Here is a 27,260-nt window from a genome sequence, read left to right on the forward strand (position 1 = left end):
AAAAAACAAATTGGCTAAAAGATAAATAAGCCAAATAGAAAATAGAGCATTCACCCACAGAAGCACAATTACCATAACACAGGATATTTTGACGTGGAAACCCAAATGGGAAAAACCACGGTGAGTAAAACTCACAAGTCAACTATCTATAGAATAGTAACCAAATGGATAGCTTAGCAATCTGAGAGCAATCTAAACTCGCATCTACTAGAACACAATGGGTCAATTTGTAATGGTTTATTATTCACCAATTATTGATTTACTAACCATGCATCTAATGACTTAATTTAAGTGTTGTGTATTCCATATATAGATATAGGTCCACCTTTCACACACATGTGCCTCTTGTAGTCAAGTGCTCCGTCTATCAATGCAGCATTGGCATTCCCGCTTTCATGCATAATCACTTTTGCTTGTACATATGTTTCAGTCACTTTTGTGACATCCTGGTTCGTTGGAACCCTCATGGCTTGAAACTGATCAATGTCCTAGTCTTAGGGTAATCGACTGATCAATTTACATGTCCTAAGTAGTATCAACCAAGCCATCTTTATGTCAGTGATACCCAGTCATTCACTCCAAGTCAGTCACCTATCTCCTGACTACTGCAGAGTTTAATCACTGAGTACACAAGCAAAACAAAACTAAAAACAATCACTAAATTATTTGAGATATGCATGAAATTTTCTTTGTGTGTTGTCTTTTATATTGGTTTTCAATTATTATCCCTCTAAGTAACTCAAGGAAGTCTATCTTGACTAAGAGAAGCAAGGATTGAGGGCATAATATTTTCTTTGTTTTCTGCTTGTAGGAATGATTTTGATGATCTAGAAACATCTAATCAACTGGGTGTTTGTGATAAGAACCTTCACATTAATGAGAAATCACAACACATACCTCAACTCCATTTATTTGTTTGCTATAGGGAGGTTCCCATCATTTCTTTGTCTATTTTGAGGGAATTTCTTTATCATGCAATTCAGGTCCCTGCAAAATCTGTCCAAGGATATGAACAAAAAAGGGTAATTGTGGACAAGATAATTAATATTGCACATGAAAAGAAAGGAACTCTAATCTTCTTGTTGTGGTTGTAAAATGCTCAATGGTGAAAATTAAGCTTTTCAAATCCAGTGACTAGGTTTAAGTTGCATCTCATTTTGCATCTCATTTTGCATTTCATTCTGCATCTTGTGAATTTAGAGTGATTTTTACATGGTAACAATGATCTCTTTATCTTCTAAATGAGAAGTTGGAAGCATCATCATTTCTCAGCTAAGTGGTCTCTTTTTCGTCATTGTTTCTTTGATCGAGTACTTGTCTATTAAGATGTTAGCTGCATACATGAGCATCTTATATAGATCCATACATTTCATTTTATACTTATTTGCATTCATATTATTGCATGAAGAAAAATAAACATTTACATTACTAGTTACCCATTCTCCTCATTTATTTGCATCATCATTTATTTTCTTAAAAAGAAACAAAAATAAACATCCATATTCCATTTGCATTCATTCATCTATACTGAAAAAATATGCATACATATAGAATAAAGCTTATAGAACAACATCTCATAATCAATCAACACAGGTACGATGAAATCAAATCAAGAGCTCGTAAATTAGCTATCTTGAGTCCATTTTCGGGATTGAAATCAAAATTTGATGTCAATTCTCTCATCAAAATTTCATGATGTTGACCACTTAGCGCTTTCATCAACAGCTCATTCTCTTCTTCAATCTGCACTCAATTTCTCGTTAATCAACACAAAATCCCAATTGAATTCTCATGTTAACTCTGATTTTAATCTTCAACATTAATCTTTGTGCTCAAATAACTTATCATCGCTACAAAAAACAATTGCCTACAATCACTGTGCAACCCTCGCAATCTTTCAATTTTGCTCCCAAGGGGGCATACTCATGATCTCAAAGTCGAGAATTTCTTTCAAAAATCTTCATTCCAAGTCAAGCAACTAATCTTTTCTAAAAATCAAACAAGACATCATCGCTAGGGGAATCTCAACTTCATCGCTTTATATAAAGTTGAGATTTCTCGACCATTTGAATTGAATCAATCGCTAGGGGCATATTAGTTTTATTGCTTCATATCAAGATGATATTGTCTTTGTCTGAATCAGTCTCTTAACATTATTCAGTTTCATTGCTTTTCATCAAGATGATTATTCATTTAAACTTAATCAAGGGTTTAAAGAGTATCATCAATAACACTCAATCTAAGAAGGTGTTCAGTTTCATTGCATTGAATCAAGCTGGATAGTTTATCTTTTCTCATCATATCTTGATCCATCAAGTTCAAGATCGATTTTATCCTCGCTCACTGTATCTAGTTCAATCAAGTTCTAGATCAGTAAGATCTGCTTCTTGATCAATCAAGTTCAAGTTTGGTATCTTTGCTCTTTATCAGTCCTAGTTCAATCAAGTTCAGAATCAATTTATCTTTAATCAACTCTATTTAGTTTCATCACTTCAAAACAAACTGAATACCTCACTCTTCATTTAGTTTGTGATCAATCAAGTTCAGAATTGGTATCTCTTAGACATCAAATTTTCTTTGAACCAATGCGCTACTCGCACATTAATTCAAAGAGGGGAAAATGTAATACCCTCAAAATGGTCATCTAAACCATGAGCCCATAACCTTGACAACGTCACCAAGGTCCTATCCAAAGGCAATTAAATAAATCTTGAGCACACAATTAATTCTTTAATCATTAAATGTCACATGGAAAAATTAATCAACCAATATTAATTAAATCATTTTTAAAAATTATCTTATTTATTTTAATTAAATATCTTTTGCATATTTAATTAAATAAATCAGTTTGCCATTAAATCATCAACAAGAGGAATTAATTTGAAAAATAAATAAAAATTGCCATAAATCTTCAAAAAAGGAAACAAATCAAGAAAGAGGAATTGGAAATTATGAGCACAAATCTTTGAAAAAATAAACAAATAAAAGAAGGAATTAATTCATCAAAAAAGAATTAAAATTTGAGAAAAGAAATCAATTGGAGATAATATTGAAAAACAAATTAAAAATTGATAAATAATCTCAAAGAAAGCTATTAAAACAATTAAATATTAAAATTAAATGAAATAGAGAATAAATCAGTTTCTTCTTGATTTTATCTTAATTTTAGTTCAATTTCCTTTAAAATTGAGAAAAGCATCAAATCACATCAATTCACATGAATTGTGCTTCCTCTTAGAAAATCTTGACCGTTCATGATCATTTGATCTCAACCATTGGTTTCTTTCTGAATTTTCTATAAATTTAGGCTATCATCTCTCATTCAAAAAATCATGGAGAATATAATGTTATTATGTTGTTTTTGCTCTAGGTTCATTGACAATTTGCATTGAGATATTGCATATTAGTAATTTCATACTGCTTAAATCATTTAGCTTAAATAGTCATATATTGCTTAAATCATGTTAGATTAATCTTACATATCTAGCTTAAATCTTGCATCCATTTAGCTCATATTCATGCTCATATAGATTCAAAAATCATTCGTTTAGGTGTTGTGTAGTCATTGGATAGCTTAGTAATCTGAGAGAAATCTAAACTCGCATCTACTAGAAGGCAATGGGTCTCTTTGTAATGGTTTATTATTCATTGATTATTGATTTACTAACCATGCATCTAATGACTTAATTGAAGTGTCATGTATTCCAGATATAGATACAGGTCCACTTTTCACACACACACTATCCCTAGAGTTGATTAAGATTTTCAATTACCCAAATGGAGTGTCTGAGGAGTCCTTCCGAAATGATGGCATGAGATTCTCCAGAACACCAGAATCCATAGTAAGCAACTCACTATCCTCTATGTGATATTTTAAAAGATCCTCACTAGATTTGGCTTGAGAAAATGCTTCCAATTTTAGTGCCTGGATAGTGGACATAGAAGCTAAGTTGATGGGGCCTTGTGTGAATTCCAGATCCACATGGATCTACTTCCCCTTCACTTTTTTTTCAATATATCTTGCCTCATCTTCAACTTGAACCTTGACTTCCACCTATTCCACTTCTACATCCTTCTTTGTGTCTACTTATTTTCCAAGGACCAGAGGGTTAGCTACATCAACTAGAGGGTTATCAATCATATCCTTATCATTGTCATCTTTACCTACATCCACATCCTCAACATTAATTCCTAGTGGTTTAACATTCTGGACTTCTAGGATAGAAGTGTCATTCATTATCTGCACTTCCAGATTAGTAACATCTTATCTTTTTATTGAACATGGTCTTATTAACACTATACTTACTACTAAACTCACTCTTTGCTAGCTCAAGTAATTTGTGTATTTCTTCCTTAGACATTACTGAATAGAGATTAACTAGTACATATTCCTTCAAGTTCTCATCTTCTTTACTTTTCATTTGTCTCCTAGAATCCAAAATGTCATACAAGCTCTTGGGTATGACTATCATTAATTCAATCAGAGCTTTTCTATATACATAACAGTATTCTATAGTTGCTTCCTCTATAGTTCTTTTGTTGGATTCTTTTTTTTTGAATAAAAGGGGTAAAAACTTTCTTGAAGATCAGACCAAAAAATTACAAGGAGAACCAGAGCCCCAAGGTCCTTCAAAAAAGAATCCTAGGCCCAGACCAAGATCAGTCAACATCACAACTCTCCATGTCCTCAGCAAGAGTCTTCCGTAGGACTTGACAATAATCCGGGGAGAGTTGTTCCCATCCTTCAACCTTCCAATCGCTATCATGTTCTGAGGCCCACTTAGCCAAACAATCTTCTTCTCTATTCCATTCCCGGGGAATGTGTATGAAGGACACCTGCTCCATTAAAGAACTAATCTGAAGGATCTGATGCACAATCCTTGCCAGCTGCCAATGAGTCCCACTCATCTTCTTCTCAATCAACAAATTAACAATAATTTGTGAATCTGACTCAAAGATAACCTTCCTACAACCCAACTCCCTAGCCCGCTCCAAGGCATAGAGGATAGAAAGACCCTCCATAAAATTATTGGATTGCCTTCCTTTATGCACCAAAAAGAGGAAGACTACCTCTCCCATACAGTTCTGACCTATTGGGTTACCCCTGGAGGAGCCATCAGTGTTAATCTTAGTAATCTCATCCTGAGGGGGGCTCCACTTTCCAACCCTTTAGACCTTCTTCATAGCATATCTACCTCTTCCGACACAAGCAGAGGTAGGAGACAGCTCATGCCAGCCCAACCTGCTCACAATGTCTGCCTCATCTCTATTCAAAGGAGGATTTACCTCATAGTTCGCTTCCACCATCTCCCAAATCATAACCATGGTTCTATTCCATACTTGTTGCACTAACAATCTAGCCTCACGAAAGATCCTTTTGTTCCTCTCAAGCCAAATCTACCAGAGTATGAAGATGGGCCCAATATACCAGACCATCTGGAGGAAGGAGGAGAAAATAAGTGGTCTGCCCAAACTGCTCCAAAATTCCACCAGAGAGTCAGCATGGACACACGGACACTTCCACACACCCCACCAGTAGTGCCAAATATAGAGAAGGGACATCTGAAGAATACATGTGAGGAATCTTCTTCCCTGTTACCACATAAAGCACAAATAGAAGGCCCCAAGAACCCCCTCTTGTAAATATTATCCCAAGTTAGGCATCTGTTCAAAGCTAGAATCCAAGCAAAGCAATTGCACTTTGGCCAAGAGAAACTATTCCAAGCTTGTTTGCACCAATACACCTCTCTACCCTCCAAACTTCTGTTCAAAAGAACTTGATAACCACTAGCAATAGTAAAGATGCCTTTAGGATTGGGAGACCAGGCAAGACCATCCCTACCCTTGAGAGCACTACAGTGTCTACTCGCTAGAATGCCTTGCAGCTCAACACACTCTTCCTCCATCCCAACCACCGGCCACTCACTAGGAGCCTTCCACCTCTCCATCTCCAACCACCCACACTAGTAAACTGCACAAGGATTAGGGGGTACCCATCCCAAGAGTCATTCTAGAAAAGGACCTCCTCCCCCCTCCTACAGATCCAAAAGAGTCCCTCCTTAATGAGAGATGCCCCCTTCTTGAGAGTATACCAAATAGTTGAGCCTTTTCCCCCAAGCAGATATCTTGGAACATCCTGAACTGGGATGCTCTGCATATATTTGAAAGCCAAAAGCTTAGCCCACCCAAGATCCTACTCGACACACCACCTCCAATACAGTTTAGCCACCAGAGCCTCCCCGAATAAAATAGCCTACCATAAACCAAGCCCCCCCGACTATTTCAGGCTACACACTAGGTCCCAATTAACTAGACTCCATTTGGAGGAGGATAGATTGCCTGCCCATAAGAATTTCCTTGCCAAAGAGTCCAATCCCTTCAAGAACCACATAGGAGCCATTTGAAGCATACAACGATAAATCGGAAGAGCCTGAACCACCGACTGAATCAGTTGCACCCTCCTAGTGAAAGATAACCATCTGTGCATCCAATGTTCCACCTTTGAGAAAAATTTATCCAAGATACCCTGCCATGACTCCTCAGGAGGATTACCAAGAGAGATAGGAATACCCAGATAAGTCATGGGGAGAGTACCCACTTGGAACCTCAAGATAAGAGAAATCCTCCTTTGAATAGCTCTAGGAGTGTTGAAGAAAAGAATAGAAGACTTATCTTCATTGATCAACTGAACCGAGGCTGCCAAATAGACATCCAAAACCTTCCATAGATTAGTAGCTTCTTTGATCCAAGCCAGACCCATCAAGGTCATGTCATCAACAAACTACAAATGGGACTGAGGTTGTAGATCATTACCCCAACTCCAGCCTTGAATACTACCCAAACCCACATTATGCTTGATCAGCCTCCCCAGACCCTCAGCTAGGAGAATGAATAAGTAAGGGGAGAGCGAGTCCCCCTAGCGAAGTCCCCTAGTCACACCAAACAGCTCCATGTGATCACCATTAATAAGCACTAAGAAAGAGGTGGACGTGACACAACTCATAACCCATTGGCTCCATTCCTCAGCAAAGCCAAAAGACCTGAGGATCTTCAGAAGGAAGGACCAACGAACTCTATTGTAAGCCTTAGCCATATCCAACTTGATAAACATAGCTTTTTCATTGGAGGATTCCATAGAGTGGATAGTCTTCGTAGCAATGACCACACCATCCAAAATTTGATGCCCTTCCACAAACCCGCTCTGTTCCTCTAAGATAACAGCCCCGAGACACTTCTTCGGCCTCTCTGCAATCAACTTAGAAATGATCTTATATATCACATTGTAGAGAGATATAGGGCAGAACTAGCCTAACCTATCAGCTCCATCACACTTAGGGATTAGTGCAATGAAGGTCACATTCAAGGCCTAAAGCATCTGTTTGTTCCTCTGGGACTCTTGGACTACTTCGAGTAAGTCCATTTTCATGATATGCCAGAACTCTTGAAAGAATTCAACTGGAAACCCATCCGGTCTTGGAGCTTTTCCTTTCCTCATGTGAAAAACAATCCGCTCAAGTTATTCCAACAAAATAGGACACATAAGCTGCTCATTCATCTCCCTAGACACAAGAGGAGGAATGCAAGCGAGGACCTAGTTCTCCTCCACCAATTCCCCCTGAGAGTCCTCACTGAAGAGGGATTGGAAATACTAAAGAGCCTCCCTAGAAATCTCCTGCAAGGATAATAACATCTCACCTCTATCATTGACCAGAGCACAAATGGAGTTCCCATGGTATCTCGCCTTCATAGAGTTGAAAAAGAAAATAGTTTCTTATCGCCCGCTTGAAGCCAATCAATGTGAGCTCTTTGTTTCTAGTAAATTTCTTCCCTGAGTTCCCATTCCTCTAAATCCTTGAGAGCCCTATCCTCCTCCTTAAGCAAGGCTTCAGACAATCCTTTCTCTCTAATTTCGCTAGTGATGCCATTTAACACAATTTGGCTAGCTTTCTTAGCGTGAACAATGTTCCTGAAACACTGCCTATTCCACTGTTTCAGCTGAAACTTAACAAACTGCATATGCTTGGCAAAAGTAAACATGGCAGTGCCAAAGGCCGGCCTCCCCTTCCTCCACCACTACTCAACTAGAACATGCAGAGCGAGATCCCGAAGCCACATAAGTTGGAATTTGAAGGAAGGAGAGTGAGCAACCCTAGCTGAAGAAGAGACCAACTTGATAGGCCAATGGTTAGACCCTCTCCAGTCAAGAATCTTAGAACTTGTGGACCACCCCCCACCAACCCAAGGATTGGAAACCAGGAATCTGTCCAGCCTTTTAGCAATCCCAAACTCCCCCACTCTCCTATTGTTCCAAGTGAACAGACCATTGCTGGGCTTAATGTCAACTAGATGTAGGGAAGATATATTATCCTGAAAGAGATAAGAAGAGGGGTTCGGTCGCATGACTCCCCACTTCTTCTCACTCAAATCAATGATAGCATTAAAATCTCCCGCCATAATCCAAGGATGAAGAGGGGCCAACCTTTGCATACAAGAAATATGAGACCAAAGGTTTTGCTTATCTAGAAAATTAGTGGGAGCATAGATATTAGTAAACAAGATATGGTTTCTAGTCTCAAGACTTGAGACCACCCTGGATAACGACAATCTAGAAGCCACCCACCAGACCACCCTGGATAACGACAATTTGGAAGCCACCCACCAGACAAGGCAAACCTTTAAAGGATTCCATAGACATGCCACTCCCCTTGATGACCTGGCAGCCCCAATACACTGACACTCACCTCGCCCCCATAGATTCGGCACCAGCCCCATCATACTCTCCACCAAAAGTTTAGTTTCTTTTAAAAACAAGACATCAGGTGAATGATTCATAATCAAATCCTGAACAACTTTTTTTCTAGGGCCACTGTTCAAGCCCCTCACATTCCATGAAAGCACAATCATTTAGGAGGATTGGAAAAGTGAGAATCCAAAGTCTTTACTGACCCTGACTCAACCAAATTCTCTCCCATCAATTTGATTTTATCCAAATCCTTCTTTCTGTCAGCCTTTGAGATTTTCTCCGAAGCACTCTTCTTAATATATTTATGATGAAGACCCAAGTGAGCCGAAGACTGCTGAGTTTTACCTCCAGCCAGTTCCACTTTCATAGCTATTAGGGAGCCCTCTCTCCCCACCAAATTCACCTCCAAGACAGGAGTGAGACCCACCTCAACCCCTATAATCTGCTCCATCTCCATTAGATGGCTTCCGGTCACTAGCAAGGCCTAGGTAAAATCCTCCATAACTCTTTTCAGACCCCCCCTTGAAGCACCTTGGTCCAATGGGGTTAACCCCAGATTCACTTCCTGATGACTAAGGTCGTCCAATGCTTTGAATCTATTGAAGGTATCCTCCTCCTATCTCTCCTGAAGGGACCTCTTCTAGCCACATTTTTTGTTCCTTGTCTTAACTGGAGCAAAACCATCAAGACCCACAACCTCGACCGATATAGTAGCTTTTCCTTTATCAGCCCTATCTTGGCTCTAGGCTAGTTGTTGAGGCTGGCGCATCACTGGTTTATATCTAGGACACTTATATTGTAAATGGCCATACTCATGGCACAGATGAAAATGGAAAGGTAAGGTCTCATAATCTAACTGTTGAACCCAAGAGTAAGAACTGACACACATATCTATAGCATCTGTAAAGGTTTACTAAGATCAATTTCAACACAGATGTGCACAAAGGTCATTACCTTTCTCCCTAGGTTTTGTGATGAGGATCCCACTGGTTTCACAAGAAGTGCAGCCAGCATCCATAACACCTCCTCCCGATAGTAGTACACTGGAAATCGTTGCAAGCGAACCCACACAGGAACCCTATTTGGGAGCTCCTCCAAAGGGTTAAACCCCACATGCCAAGGTTTGATAAACAACCCCACCTGGTTATAAAAATATAGGCCTCCTTCAAAGACCCTATTGTGATCCTCCATACAATTGAAAGTAACCATGAAATAGTTGTTCGCCAATAGCATAATCTCCATTTCCCCATCTGGTGCCCAAGTCCTCTGCACCCAGTTTTCCAAGAACTGTAGGTAGACCCTCATTCCCAGAAATTTGTAGTAAAGTGAGTGTTTTGAAAAGTACTCAACATCTTTAGCAATCATCTCAGGGGGAATAACCAGCTTCGTCCTTTCACTACATCTCTCGAGACATCCATTAATCTTCATGAGGTGAGAACTACTAGCACTTCCAGACCCTGATTCTAAGGTGAAAAGATTATTCTGAAGTGGGGGTTTTGAACCCACCACAACATGAAAGTCCATGGCTACGGCCCCCTGTGAGGCCTCACCACCAAATCCTGACATTGGATCACAAAAAGAGTTAAAAGGCATTTGAAAATAGCCAAATACCAAACCCAAAAGGCCCCTCGAGAAATCACAACCCCCAAGATTCAACCCCTACCAAGCTTCTCCTCCAATGATACCAAACGAGCCCCCCCAACCCCATGGGAGACCAATGGGGTACCCACTGCCCACAGCAGTCCAACACCCAACACCTAATACCCCCACAGCCCAAAACTCCCCTCGGTGACTAGTGAAGAAGCCTCTCCTCCCCAAGCCGCACCCCCCAACTGCTCTCCCCCGACACCCTTCCCTACCCTCCCACTCTGCACCAGTTGTAGCTGCTCACACAAGATAGGGCTTCAAAACCCTAGCTCGGTCGTTCGCTCCTCCTTGCATGTGAGCCATCTTCATCAATTCTTTTGTCGAATTCATAGTGGCTTTAGGTTACCATTTTTAACAACTTCATTAACAATATCACTTAAAGATATAGGAAGCTTAACAATAAGTTTACCTTTCTTTAGAGCCTCATCAAGTTTTGATTTTTTTTTTCTTACCATATTTAGGTCCACTAGATGGTTTCTACTTTGAGATCTTGGTGACCTTAGTACCTTTTTCTTTGACCTCTGTGACTACTTCATCTAACTCTGTCTCCTCTCCATCAATAGCAATAGATACCCTAGCTTGTCCTCTCTTTTTCTTTCCTTCACTAGATGGTTTAGGTGAACTAACATGTTGTTTACCACTGAAAGAGGGTATTGAGCTCTTTGGTTGCTTTCACTTAGGTGCAAGGGCTTCTGGTTTATCCTTTGCCTTCACAATGTCTTCTTATTTTAAAATGTTTACCTCGCTAACTCTCTAGAGAACCTCTTTGGTAATCCCCATGCTTTCTAATATCTTCTTTACTTCCTTCCTCACCTTGTTCTACATCTCAGTCTTCTTGAACTTAGAGTGTAAGTCCAAGCTCTTATACTTGTAAGTTTGAAACCTTTCTTTATATTTATCCACCGATTTGCTCAATAGATGTTGAGCATATGCATCAAGAATGTATCCTCCCACATCATACCCCTTGGGTGTGATCCATGATGTTCTCGGTTCCACAACTTCGATAAGATATTGGTCAGTATCAACCATAAAATAGATTGAGTCCTCATATTTTTATACTATCTCCTTAGGAATCCTCTCCTGATCTACATCATACTCTGCAAAGATTTGAAGTATCCCCAAGGAATTCCTTTCCAGACTGTAGCATCTCCAAGGCCATGAAGTATTTCATTAATTTGATTAGACACAAGTCTATCGTAGGCCCATTAAACTTTGCCAACACCCAAAATCTCATTCATGAAATAGAAATATAGGCATATGATCAAAGTTCCAAATTTCAATGCATATTTCTTATCCAATTTTATTTTCTTCAAGTTTCTTGATATCTCACTCTAGAGAACCTCACACAAATCATATTTCTTATCTTCCTTCAACATCTTATAAGCTACATAGATGGTCATACCAGATAGTGAATTATCTTGGCTAGAATGGTATATCTTGTACCCCACAACCATCTATGCAAATATGACATCATATTCAACAATATCATTGATTGTCATTCCCTTTTTGTCAAATTGTGAATGGGTTGCCTCTGTTACCATCTAGTTCTTCACATTCCTTGAGGAAGACACTTCACTGACTAAGATTAAACATGTTATTGCCTTAATTACATTCTTTGTAATCTTGTAGGGTTTGTTAAGCCACATAAATTCATCATGCATTCTTCTTAGGATGTATCAAACCCACTCAGGGTCATCAAACATCAAAAATTTTATGAACTATGCAAAACCCTTCTCAATCAACTTAAATTCAAGTTTCAGGTTTCCCATTTTGTAAATCATGTGCTGAGTGTATAATTTCATTATTTGAGTACTCCCAAGATCCTCAATGTTACAGTGGATGTAAGCCCTAATATCTCCCATATGCAACACTATGTAAGGGACTAATGAAAATGTGTCGCTCAGATCATCCTCCATTGACTTATACAGATCCTTCTTGAAATGAGGTCTTTCCCTATCAGTGACATCTACTACCAATGGGGTCACAATACTAGAAGATGCCATATCTGAAAATTTAATCTTCAAATTGAAAAGTATCAACTGATAAATACCTTTCTATTAGATGCAAGATCATGCGATAAATCCTCTTTTTGCTCCAAGTCTCTGGAAATTCTGCTTCACTATGCTCTTCTGCTCAATCGATTCGAATACAAAGTGAGAATTGAAAGGTCAATTTTCTTTTTATCCTTTGCATACCTAAATTTTAGGTATAATAAATGCACTTAACCCTAACTCCTCATGATACCTTGTATTTATAGAGTTCTCTCAAAAGATCATCTGCAAATCACTAGGTCTGATTATAATTTTTTGGAAATCCATCTATAACCATCACACATATCTCTGCAACCCACTGGAACTAGGTACAAATCTCCAACAAGAGGTTTGTAAGCTTATCATGAAATCCTCCCCCTAAGGCTAGATGTCGTAGCTTAGTTACCAGATGAGGTTCCAATCCTAAAATCAAGTGTAGATCCATTCACTGCATTATCATCATTCTTCTTAACCCAAGTCTTGTTCATTTGATCTTTGATCCCCTCAACTTTTAATTTTCCCTTCTCATTTAGCTTCACATTCTTCTTCTTGTCTTTCAAACCTCTCCTATTCACATTTCTGCTTCTATAATACTTAGCAATGTGACCAGATTTGTTGTAAGCATAGCAAACAACATTTCCTTGCATGGGTATGAAATTCATCTAATTTCTTCTTCATTTGCATTGATTAGCAACATGTCCAAATCTACCACATGCATAACATCGGACATTTTTGCTAATCTGAAAGTTATTCATCACACCTATCCATACATTTTCCTTAGGACAATACTTATTTCATTTGTAATATTGCCTGGTAAAAGACAAACCATTATTATTTATCTTATTTCTACATTGACTAGTCATATGACCAAATTTATTGCAAAAAAAATTGTTGCCATTGATTTTATGAGCATTAGGTTGCCTTATCAGATGATTTATTGAGTTGTTCTTCTACTGTCTTGATTTGGAGCTTTCACCCTTCTCAAATCCAAGACCTTGAGTATCATTAGGATTCTTCTAACTTGTAAGCATCTCATCTAGTCTTGTTGAGGTGATCTGGAACTTCTCCTTGTACTCATTTGCAGCTTCAAGGTCAAACTTAAGAAGTAGGACCCAATTTCCAAGATCTTCTTCATGTTCTCTAGCATCTTGAAGGTCACTCATCAACTATCCATTTTTATTCTCAAGACTGCAATATTCTTCAAATTTGATTTTCAAAGACTGAGCAAGCTTTTCCTCATTCTTCTTCCTTCATTCTCTCTTGCCAATTTGATCACAAAAAGATCATCTACAAATCATTAGCTCTGATTATTATTTTTTGGAAATCCATCTGTAACCGTCACACACATCTCTACAACCTGTTGGAACTAGGTACAAATCTCCAACAAGGGGTTTGTAAGATTATCATGAGATCCTCCCCCTAAGGCCGGATGCCTTAGCTTAGTTACCAGATGAGGTTCCAATACTAAAATCAGGTGCAAACCCATTCACTACATTATCGTCATTCTTCTTAACCCAAGTCTTGTTCATCTAATCTCTGATCTCCTCAACTTTTAATTTTCCCTTCTCATGTGGCTTCACATTCTTGTTCTTGTCTTTCAAACCTCTCCTATTCACATTTCTGCTTCTACAATACTTAGCAATGTGATCAAATTTGTTGCAAGCATAGCAAACAATATTTCCTTGCATGGGTCTGAAATTCATCTGATTTCTTCTTCATTTGCACTAATTAGCAACGTGTCCAAATCTACCAGATGCATAACATCTAAAATTTCTGCTGATCTGAAAGTTATTCATCACACTTATCCATACATTTGCCTTAGGAAAATACTTATTTCATTTGAAACATTGCCCGGTAAAAGACAAACCATTATTATTCATCCTATTTCTACACTGACTAGCCATATGACCAAATTTATTGCGAAAAAAAATAGTTGCCATTGATTTTATGAACATTAGGTTGCCTCACCAAAGGATTTATTGAGTTGTTCTTATACTGTCTTGATTTGGAGCTTTCACCCTTCTCAAATCCAAGACCTTGAGTATCATTAGGATTCTTCTGACTTGCAAGCATCTCATCTAGTCTTGCTGAGGTGATCTGGAACTTCTCCTTGTACTCATTTGCAGCTTCAAGGCCAAACTTAAGAAGTAGGACCTGATTTCCAGGATCTTCTTCATGTTCTCTAGCATCTTGAAGGTCACTCATCAATTGTCAATTTTTATTCTCAAGTCTGCAACATTCTTCAGATTTGATTTTCAAAGACTAAGCAAGCTTTTCCTCATTCTTCTTCCTTTCTTCAATCTCTCTCCAATTTGATTACAGTGGCTTCCATCTCATTCTTCTGAACCACATTATCTATGGCAATCTTCTCACATTATTTTGTCTGTTCCTTCAAGGCTTCATAATCCATGCTTAGACTTTATTTCTTCTTAAGCTAATGAACAAACTCCTTTCTCTTTTCCTTGGACTTAATGAGTTTCTCCATTAATGTTTGAATGAATTTGTAACATCCTTGAGATTTGTTTTCAATTCCTAGATTTTGACTTTGGGCTGATCAAGATCATCAAGTGCAACAAGTAATTTTTGTCTAAGACCATTGGAATCCATTAAAACACCTTCCCATATCTCCCTCAAGCTATTAGGCTCCTTTTGAGGAACTAGGCTTTGATACCATTGTTGGAATTAAGGAATACTGAGAGGCGGGGGGGGGTGAATCTATGTTTTGCAATTTTTAACATTTCAATAAACAAAAGAAAGATGTAAACACATAAGGCAAGCATCCACAACACCACAACACCAAATTTATACATTGAAAATCAAGTTAAGAGAAAAACCATGATGAGAACCTACCCACATTGAGATAATACCCTATTAGGAGTAAATATAAATATTATAGTGGGGAATGCACATGCATTCATGGACACTACCTATAGCTCACTACTCAAAATTACAATAAGGGCTACAACCCAGATGGCTCACTACCTTAAAAAATGATTACGAAAGATACAAGAAAGTTTGAACTATTTAATAGAATCAAAAAATGACTAAGTATAGTTCAGGTTAAGCACAAAACACATATTCTTACTCAGATTTGTTTTGATATTCTACATTATACCAGAGCACAAATATTTCAACCATGCATGTGAAACTGAGCACAATTGCTCACAAACACTTTCCACACCATCATTGATCTCTTAAATAATGAAATCAATCTGCCTAATATATCCGCATCAATATTTTAGGTCTTCATCATATTAGCCCAAGAAATCATAACACACAACATGAAATGTGTTAGACAAGTCGACTCCATCTGATTAAAAATAATCACATGGAGAAAAACAAAATATCCACATTCTTCCCATATGTCAGCTCAACATCCTCAAACACACAAAAAATTGTCAAAATTACTTCGCATGATCTACACAATGAATCTTCACACATTATTGCCAATGAACATTGTTCTACCAGAAAACCTATCTACCAAATCTACCAACTGACTCAACACTCAACACTGGAGGCCACAAATCCAAAATAAGGAATATTACACGTCCAACATGCATCTCTGAGATCCACAACACCAAATACTCAACACAACTAAATCACCAACCACAACACTATACACACTGTCGGATGACCTATTCTTCTCACTAGACCTCACCGAACCTTAGTCAATCTTCTAGTATGAGTGAATTATGATCTCTGGACTAGATATCTAACTCAAGTTGCCATCAATGACAACATTTGATCAACAATGCAATGTCTCTTTCCAATAGATTTTATGGTAGATTCCTCATCCATTATGGATTAAACTTAATTTTTATGGAATGGCTAAGAGAAATCTTGGAAGAGCGAGTGGTGGTTGTCTACTCTTTAGGAATTTTGAAGGTAACTTGTGGTTCTTTATTCTTAAAGCTTTAGGTTAGAGACCAACAATAATACTAAGGCTAGAGTAGCATTGTGGGGCTAATGATTACTACAAAGAAGTGATGGAAAAAATTATGGGTTGAGGGAGACTCCATAGTGATAATGGAGGCTTTCAATGGAAGATCTATGCATTCAAGGAAACTAGGAGAAATAGTAGATGAATCTAGAAAGATTAAGGAGATCTTTTATGATACCCATTTTTCCCATATTAGGGGAGTGGGGAACTAGGCTGCTAATTGGGTGGCCAATAAGGGTTTCCAACTATGGAATAATGTCAAAGTTAACCTTCAATTCTAGTAGAAGAAGTTGTTATATGAGACTATTTAATTGATACATGATGATATCAACGCTCACCCTCTTGATTGGGGTCCGAAGTGGAGGACCAATGATATGATAATTAATTGATTTAATTGATTTGTCAATGATGTTTGGGTTGATTAGAGTGTAGATCGATTCCTTATTGGAGTTTTGACATAGGATAGTTTCATTGGATTCTTTATTTTTGTCCTTTGATGCCTTGATTTGTTCTATGTGCCTCCATACTATTGGTTGTGGTGCGTTCCCATTTGCCTCTTGATATCATAGGGGATGTGATGCCATATGTGCTTTCTTTTTGTATCTAGTCAGTTGGCTACTAGTGATGGTCATGTGTCTCCTTGTAGTGGTAGGGGAGAGGGACTAGTATTCGTGAGGGTTAACTTTGTCAACATGTAGCCATCACATGGACTATCATAGGACCTTTGTTTCTTTTTAGAAATGTAAAATGGACACTTAGATATCTAGAAATAAGGTTTGAAGGTGTGAATCATCATGCAACTCGTCAAAATAACACATCTAGTGCTTAGTGTCTAGAAAATAACTTTTTAAAGATTCGAAAAACTTAATCTAAAAATACCTTGTAGTTAAATAAAATAATATGATTTGTAATTAGTATAATATCGTATTTCTATGTAAAATATAGCTTATATGCAACTTAAATGAACAAATACCTATTAGTAATCATAAATGTGTGTTATCTCTAATTTTTTTATCCAACACTAAAGGATTAATAGTTGTACGCAAAAAAATGTTTGTTGTTATAAAAATAACATTTTATTATCTAAAATACAACTTATATTGAACACAAAGGGACCAATTGTTGAACACTATAACCTTTGGACAATCCCTCACATTTCATGAAAAAACAAAGTATTTATTGTGTTCACCTTTTATATTTGTGACAAGACAAATTATTAGTATGAAATACAATGCATATACATTGCCACCCCAATAGTTGTACACACAAGAATAATATTTTTTCACTATGATAATAGTATTTGTTTAAGCGAGCATCGTATTTTATAAATGAAAAACTTAGGATAGAGATGACATTTTATTTGAAACAAAAATATTTATTTTGTTGTGAATCAATACATTTAAGTCTTTTTTATATAACATTTATAGGTTCTCTTGTGTTCCAAGTATTGGTCCATTTTCACCAACATTTGGTAATATAGTATATATATGTGACAAAACTTAATATTATAAGCACAAGTGAATGTACAATTATTAGATCTTGCACAACTACAACAATTGAACCTAAGGTACTATTTCAGAATATGGTTGGAAAACCCTAAAAAAAATGGCAAAGAAATATGACCTACTCAGTCATGCTGAATATTTGAGGGTAGGTTCTAAAATCATTTAATATATATTTCAAATGAAACTATCAATTTAAAAAATAAAAATAAAAAATAAGACAATGAATACTAGTTACATATAAAAGTAAAATAAATTTTCAAATGAAAATAACATAAAAATAAACAAAATAGTCTTAAAATAATATTAATACATATGATAGACAAATATATATAATTATTCATTTAATACGTGTTTTTATTTTATTGTTATTCCCCTACCCTAGCCCCTTTTCTAGTATTATTTTCTATGATCCATATTATAATTCTCTCAACATTGCAATGATGGCTCAACTAGTGTGATCTATAACTTTGATACAAAAATACATGATGGGTTTCTTAGTGTGATCTAATATATTAGATACACAGCTGAATCCAAAACAATTATATGAGAATTTCGTGGAATATGGAAAACTCATCTCTTCTATAATTTCACTAGATCTTCTACAATCTAAAGTTGATATTTTTTGTTTAAACTTATATGAATGCAATGTAGAAAATAACAACCCTAGAAGAAAATTTTCACAATATTAATGTATGAGTAATAGAGAATAAGTAGCTTGGTGAAGATAACAAGAAATCAAGAAGTTGGCAAGCATATAATAGGGAAAATGATTTGGATTTAAATAGAAAAACCTATGCATGGATTTCCAAATTGCATTCCAATGAAAGAAAGGGAAATGTTAATCTATGTCTTTCAAGGTAGGTATTCTAGGATTGGAGGAAGTAATAGATGAGAATCCATATGATGATACACGATGGTACGATCCTACTTTCCTAAAAGGACCAACGTTTTGTGGACTACAGAAAATATGCTCGGCACTTGGCGTATATGGCCTGTAAATTTGAAGACAAGCAGTTGCTTGTCCACATCAATCATACTTTTCAGGATGCCATTATCTCTCTCCTTCAAAAGTCCTTACCAGATATTCACCTAACCCATGCCATAAGCAGTGAATTAGGTCTCAACGTGTTTAACGACGTAGAAAACTGGTTTCCGCGATAGACTAGTTTGGTATCTCCATGTTTCATAGGACTTCTATAAATTGGAGTGGAGGAGAAACCTCGGATTAAACAAGATAAGAGAAGAGAAGGCTAGCATTAGAGCCAAAATGTCTCTTCGTTGCATTACACCATTGCCTTGCAGTATGGTTGGACACAAGTTACAGAAGCCACCAATCCATAAGCCTCTTTTTTATCACAAGCCTTTCAATACGCCATACCTTAAAAAGAAAATCCCTGCGCGCAGTAGACTTGCTAAAACTACCATCAATATGGCAGTGATAACCACTGATGAAGGCATAACACGACGCATTGGCAATCATCACCCTAACTTGTGGGATGATGATTTCATACAATCTCTCTCAAAAGCTTATGAGGTAAGCTAATTTACTATTTATTTTGAGCTCAGTTAATGATTAAATACTTAGTTTCTAGAGTTTTCTTTAGGATCTATTTCTCATATATTTTTGTTTAACTCCTTGGATCTCTGATGGGTCACATCACAGGCTCCCTCTTATGGTGAACGTGCTGAGAAGCTGATTAAGGATGTCAAGGACATGTTCAATGCGCTTCCAGTACAGTCTTCATCTGCAGAGGATCTGTATCAACATCTTTCACTGGTTGACCATGTAGAACGCCTTGGAATCGACCGCCATTTTCAAACTGAAATAAAAAATGCTCTTGACTATGTTTACAGGTTTATTTGTTTTTAAGCTTCAAGATGAATGTTATTATCTTTGTTTGCACTATGTTCTGTTGTAACTCGAGTTTTCAAGAAAACAGTCAGGATTCTTACAAAAATGCACATTAGTTGTTTATAACTATTCTTAAATATACAATATTTGAAAACATGTTAAATTTTGATTTGTTTAGATGATTTATTTGATATTATATTAATAAGTGGGTTAGGGTGATTTCAGATGAAGTACTTAAATTAGCATGTTTATCTTTAAAGGAATATAAGTGAAGTATGTAGAAAGACATAAAAATAGTGTAGAATTTATAATATTTTGTTTCTATTTATTAATCTTGCAGTAATAATATAAAATAAAAATAATAATAAAATGATTTTTTATTTGTCATACATTTAAGTGTCACAAACATTGGTTTTGTCTTTATTGACAAAGTAATTTTGTCATATGTATGTAATACACTAATCAAAACTAAGAATATGGACCATAAAAACAAATCAAAGCTAAGAATATAGTATGTAATTTGAAATTATATTCATTTGCATGATTCTCATTCCTAACAATGATTTAAATAGCAGATATTGGAGTGACAAAGGCATTGGATGTGGAAGAGAGAGTACTCATGCAGATCTAAACACCTCAGCCTTGGGTTTTAAAATTCTTCGCCTACACAGATATGGCATCTCCTCAGGTTTATTTTTCATTTAAGTTCAGAACTTATCTAGAATTTATAGAAAATATTTAGACAACTTTAAACCTTATTTAGACCATTGTTATGCAGTTTTGGAATTGTTCATAAAATTTCAAATTTAAGACATCATAGAAGGGTCAGTAGACTTTATGTGTTCTATTATAGAATGAGTATTTAGACTATTGTTATGCAGGAATGGGATTGTCCATAAAATTTCAAATTTAAGACATCTTAGAAGGGCTAATGGAATTTATGTGTTCTATTATAGAATCGGTTATATTGTTTTAGATTCAAAATTTTATTATTTACATCTTAAGAAAACAAACATCATAGAAGGGTTAATTAAATTTATATATTCTATTATAATATCAGATATATTGTTCTAGATTCAAAATTTTATTATCTACACCTTAAGAAAACATATATTATTGAGTTGTATAATTTTTAGATTATTTATGTTAAAAGAATATATATTTTTAATATATATAGTGTTTGAGATTATATAAATCGTTCAACATAAGATTTTTCAAATAAAAATAAATGTAAATTTTAATTTTAAAAAGAATAAATACATTTTTTGTAACGTATAAAATTTTGATTGTTTAAAAAGATTATTATTTTTTATGTATTTGATTTTGGATTGATTTGATCTAAAATATAATATTATACCATAATTTATATAGATGTAATTTTTAAAAAATTTAAAAACAAAATTGTTTGTTTTAGATCTTTTTTAAATAATATTAATGTTAAATACATTATAATTTATCAATTATATTTAAGTGAAACAAAAATTTAGTAATTAAATAGATTAAAATTGATATTAAATATTTGAAAAAAAAATTAATAGAGGAGCCTCAAATTCTTTTGCGTTTATTTCAAAATTAATGATTAGTTTAATAAAATATCTTAGAAAAAATAAAGGGGTTTACCATTAGAATTAAATTGTTGACTGTTAAATAGTGTTTTGTTTCTAATGCAGTTCAAAATTTGAGCATCTTCATAGTTATTTTTAGATTATAATAGTTTTTTTAAATTTATAATTTGAGTTTCTTCTTTTCTCTAAATGTAGTAAATCTTGCCATTAAAATTTCCTTTGATCTATTTACAAAATTTTATATTGCTTCTAACTTCTACCAATGCAGACATGTTACAACAATTCATACCTAAAGACAAGAACTTGATGCATTTGAAGAGCGAGCCAAATGAGGAGGAGATTAAAAGCATTCTAAATTTATTTCGTGCTTCACTCATTGCATTTCCTGAGGAGAAAGCTATGGATGGTGCAAAATCCTTTTCTACTACATATTTGAAACAAGCTCTACCAAAGATAAATAATTTAAATCTTTCAAGAGAGGTATATATACTTATTTAAATTTTTTCATGTTAAGTCTATGAATCCATTTCTAAAATCAAATTCTAATATATGTGATGTAATAGATAAAATTCAATCTAGAGTATGGTTGGCACACCAATGTACCTAGGTTGGAAACAAGGACCTATCTTGACATATATGGAGAAGATAGTTCATGGGCTTCCAAGAACATCAACAAGTAATTTCAATACCTTATATCATCTCTATCTATTTCTCATTTAAAACTTTGGATGATAATTCAAAATTTAGCATTGAATATTTTATAATTTTTAATAGAAAAGAAAAGTGAATATTTTAATTTTAACATTTGTAAATTATTTTTATGATCCCTATGAGAATTTCACATCCTAATGTTTGAATTCTTGTAGTACTTTTTATGAAAAACTATTAGAATTGGCAAAGTTGGACTTTAATATGATTCAATCAGTACAACAAAAAGAGCTTCAAATTTTGTCAAGGTGAGAAATTCATATTATGAAAGATATTTGTATAATTTGATGTTTAATTTTTTTTACAATTTTATTATTAGTGAATATCTAGAAAATCAAGTTTATTAAGCATTATGTATACATTTTAGATGGTGGACAGAGTCTGGGTTGGTTAAACTAGAGTTTTCTCGCCATCGCCATGTGGAATATTATCTTTGGGCAGCTGGAGGGTGTATTGAACCCAAATATTCTGCTTTTAGAATTGGGTTTGCAAAGTTGTCTGCACTTGTCACATATTTGGATGATATTTATGATACATATGGAACTTTGGATGAGCTCAAAATATTCACAAAAGCCATTAAAAGGTATTCATTTATTATTATTGGTCAAGTAGGGTGATAATAAGGATTGGCTTAAACAAGCTAGTTATTTATCTAGGTACATTACTTTTCATTTTTTCTACTATTTATTTTAGTTAAGGGTGGGAAAATGTAAATGGGTTTAATTTTTCATTTTCTTGAGTGTACTCACTCCAATGCATTTCGCTAGACATTAATGTATAGTGAAAAATTAATTTAATGAATATTCATCAATTTATTGAAAATATAGTAATAAATTTTATTGTGCTTTATGTAAGGTGGGATTTATCAGCCACAGAGGGACTTCCTGAATTTATGAAAGTGGCATTCAAGGCTTTTGATGAAGCTCTAAGGGACATGGCTGAAGAGGCCAAGAAAACTCAAGGCAGAGACACACTTGACTATGCACGCAAAGCTGTATGGATTTATAAGTTTGAATTCATTTTAATAATTATATATATATATATATATATAAAATCAATTTTATTGGGTTAAGATATTTATTTTATTTTATTTTTAAAATGTTAACCCGTAGCATTACTATTTACATCCAATATATAATACTTTTAAAAATACGAACCCTTGTGAAAAACTAAAATGAATTGCATATGTGATTTTAAACTGAAAAGGGAATAACATACAAAATAAGCTATATTTAAAATAATTTTCTTGTCAATTCCAGTGATCTATTAATCTATTTTTGTTTCCTTGTCTTTAAAGAGTTTAGTTTTACTATCCTTTCTTATATTTATTAATTATTATAAAAAATAGGAATCTATATTGACCTAGAATTTATTTATTTATATAATGTTTGTAAAATTTTATTGTAAATAATATTAACTAAGATGGTCTCTTTACTTATTACCAAATATAGAGTTACCTTTAATTTTATTATTTAATATGTCAAAAAATTCTACTTAATTTACGAAGTATTTACCCTATATACCCTTTTAGTAGTTACAATAGCTTTTTATAAAAATGATATTCTTTGGGTCTCATTTATTAATCAATTTTTTTATATATAATAAAAATATTAGAATGGAATGAAATTGGTAGGTATTCATGACTATTAAAATGTTCAAAATTAAAATATGTAACTAAAGGAACCCAACCAAAATAAGAAACACAAAACACATTCTATCACTAAGATAGGATGATATACTAGGATGAGGGAGGGATTATATGGGGTTATTTGATTGTAAGTAGCAACACTCCTCCCTAACTAAATAATATATGTACAAAAGAAACCATGACAATGACCTACATGTAGCTTAATTCCCCTCCATAAGAAATAAGCATAGTCTATTCATTAAGAAGGAGGCGTCAGGAAGTAGCTCCAACTAGATGGGTGATTCCATTAGTGGGAAGATAATGAAAAGATGTTTTTGAGTAGAATAATGATGATAGTACAAAGAACACTCCATAGGTTCTTGATGAGGTACTAGAAGCACATAACAATTTTAGTGTCAAGTTCATTATCTATTTCTACATCTAAAATAAATATAGGTACAAACATAGATCTACATTGCAAATGTTTTTTATAGCATTTCTATTTAAATTAACATAATTTTTAGCAAGATAAATTCAAATACAATATTTAGAAATTTTTTAAAATTTTAACAATGTAACTAGGCCATGAGATTGTATCTCACACAATGCAATATGAAATATATCTTAGATTAAATGAAGGGAAAAATTATTTGTCCACTTTGAAACATTTTAGAAATTAGGGAAGTCCCAATGCAGTGTTTAAATGTCTGCAATATTTAAAAAAATGGAAAGTTCATGATGATAAAATAATTATTCATAATATTTTTCGTGAATTAGAAGTCCTAGTTAAAGTAAACATTCCTAAAATGACGATAAATAGTGGGATAAATTTTTAATTAAAAAATAAATATGCAAGCCTATTTTAAAAATATAATTTTATACCTATCACATATCATAGTTATAAAAGACATGGGAGAAAATATTAAGCACCCTAGAAGGATTAGCTATAATTCCTAGATATAATGTTCAAATTTTACTGCCGATATTGCCACACGACTATTAAATATATTTTTTTCTCTCTCTCACTACATATATATAATTTTATATTCATCTCGTTAATTGAAAAAAATGTAGATAGATTATAATTATTTTATTAAAAAGAGTAAATTTTAGGTTCTTATTTTTCCTCTCTATAAGAGACCTAGTATACAAGGTGGAGGTATATTAAATATTTCTTTTGGTTTTTTAATTGCACTTTAATATAGTAGTTTTACTTGCAATACCAATATGAATACAATATTGAAAACTTAAATATTGTATCCATTTCCATTTCTCCATTAAATTAGATATTATATTATACATACTTAATATGGTCAACTTAATAATAATATACTAGTTTTACTCAACATTTTAAAGAAATTTGAATTTTATTTTTAAAAATTTATATGGTTATTTGACTTAATATCTATTTTCTAGGTTGATTTGGTTGGTTTTTCTTGTTTATTTTATTATCATAAAATATTAATATTAACTTGGAATGTTTTTTGAATGTAGTGGGAAGTTTATATAGATGCCTACATGAAAGAAGCAGAGTGGCTTGCTATGGGTTATACACCGTCTTTAGAGGAATATTTAGAGAATGGAAAAGTGAGTGCTGGATCCCGTGTTGTGACCTTGCAACCCGTGTTAACTTTAGATGCACCTCTTTCTGATGAAATTCTCAAAGAAATTGATTATCCATCAAGGTTTGATGAGTTATTAGGCTTAACCCTCAGATTAAGAGGTGACACAAGGACTTTTAAGGTATGTTATATATTTGAAAAATGTAGCATTCATAGCCTCATGCTTATTCGTATATGATCAATTAAAATAGATTTTAGTTAGGCATAATTTACATCTCACAAAAAAATAATATTTATTGCGAAGGCTGAGGCGGATCGTGGAGAAGTGGTATCATGTATAACATGTTACATGAAAGACCACCCTAGATCAAATGAGGAAGATGCACTCAACTATCTCAATTCTTTAATTGATGAAAGACTTAAAGAATTGAATTGGGAATATTTGAAACTAGATAATGTTCCATTAGTTAGCAAAGATAATGCATATAATTTATCAAAAGGTCTTCAACTTTTGTACAAAGAAAGAGATGGATTTAGTGTCTCTAGGATTGAGACAAAGAATCTTATTAGCAAAATTATTATTGAACCAATACCAATATGACTTTTGAATTGGTTCATATATTTACAAGTGGAATATCATCATGTAATAGAGTCTCCCACCTTCATCAATATTATATATATTGAAAATATGTAACTTATCATAATTTGTTATTTTATAGAATAAAAGTCACCATATTTTCTTTCTTAATTTATATCAACTTGTAAGGTTTTCCAAAATATAAATATCTTTGGGTGAATTTTTTAAATTTAATTTCATAATATTTTTATTGTTTGGGACTACAAATAATTACCACTTTTCCTACAACTATAATTAAATGTCACTCTGTAATTTTCACTCAAATTGATATAATTTAATAATTACTTATGTTATAAAAATGTCATGCTTATTTAATGATAAATCTATTTAAATATATAAATCAATTTATGTTTCTAAAAAAGGTGAGGAATCAATTACAAGCCTCACCGAGAATAAATGTTTTAGGAAACAAAATGATTAGGAGTTCAAACTTTAAATTAATTTCTACAACCTCAATTGAAGAATTTGTGATAACTAAACCTATCAAAGTCATACAAGACTACTAAACAAACAACACTAATAATAATTAAAGATAATGATGATTCATCATCTCAAAATACTCAAGTTTTTCTCTAAGAGTAAGTAAAATAAGTTAAAAGTGAGCTCTCTATAGTTGAATAAATGTCAACATTGATTAAACCCTTGACATAAAAATGAAACATTTCTTTTTGGTTATGATTTTATCTCACTATTCTTCTTATTTGAAGGATTGGTGAGATATTTGAACTAAATGAAAGGAAATACCAATCCATTTCCTAACTCTTGTGCTAAAGGAAGAATCCTAAACTCCATAATATTTTCCCAAAAAACCCTTAGAGCCACATTTAAGATGAAAATTATCAAAAGGGAATTTATTACCATTATTAGTCTCCTTTATTTCCTTTTTGTTCCCATGTATTCATCCTCGATTAGCTTTGGGACTACAATTTACTTTTTTCTTAAAAAAATTCTAGTTATATATTCGTAGGAATTTGTCTACAACTATTCAACAATTTACTTTTAATTTAAAAATTTCTACCTATATAATTGTAAGAATTTGTCTACAAACAATTCATCCTCCCTAAATTCCAAGTATTGAAAGACAAAAAATTCAACCTTAGTGTCACTTGATACATCCGAGTCACTATCACTTTTTCTCCTTAAAGAATAGGTAGTCTTTTAAATACATTATCTATTGATTATCAAATATTATTTTTGTGTATGACTTCTTATACATCCTATATTTAACTAAAAGAAACTATATTATAAACACTCCATATATATAATGTTCTACATTGAATTATCATAAGCTAAAATTTAAATATCAGTCTCATAATTAATATCAAAACCTAAAATATCAAGAGATTGCCTATATCAAACAAGGTTTTCTATAAAATTATAGAACAATAGTTTTAATACATACCCTATATATTTTTTAGAAATATTATGAAAGAAGAAAAACTAC

The 27,260-nt window shown here is 34.0% G+C and overlaps 1 protein-coding gene across 1 annotated transcript; it reads left to right on the forward strand.

Annotated features, from left to right (window-relative positions):
• The first annotated feature begins 19,065 nt into the window (after positions 1 to 19,065).
• On the forward strand, positions 19,066 to 25,931 carry LOC131863424 (alpha pinene synthase, chloroplastic-like). The gene is made up of 10 exons (XM_059215129.1): positions 19,066 to 19,399; positions 19,529 to 19,719; positions 20,293 to 20,405; positions 21,551 to 21,762; positions 21,846 to 21,958; positions 22,149 to 22,238; positions 22,358 to 22,573; positions 22,846 to 22,984; positions 25,112 to 25,360; positions 25,484 to 25,931. The coding sequence occupies exons 1-10, from the start codon at positions 19,133 to 19,135 to the stop codon at positions 25,778 to 25,780; spliced, it is 1,887 nt and encodes a 628-aa protein (XP_059071112.1). The 5' UTR covers positions 19,066 to 19,132; the 3' UTR covers positions 25,781 to 25,931.
• The last annotated feature ends 1,329 nt before the right edge of the window (positions 25,932 to 27,260 follow it).

This window comes from Cryptomeria japonica, unplaced genomic scaffold (assembly GCF_030272615.1).
Source record: "Cryptomeria japonica unplaced genomic scaffold, Sugi_1.0 HiC_scaffold_63, whole genome shotgun sequence".
Taxonomy (NCBI): Eukaryota; Viridiplantae; Streptophyta; class Pinopsida; order Cupressales; family Cupressaceae; genus Cryptomeria; species Cryptomeria japonica.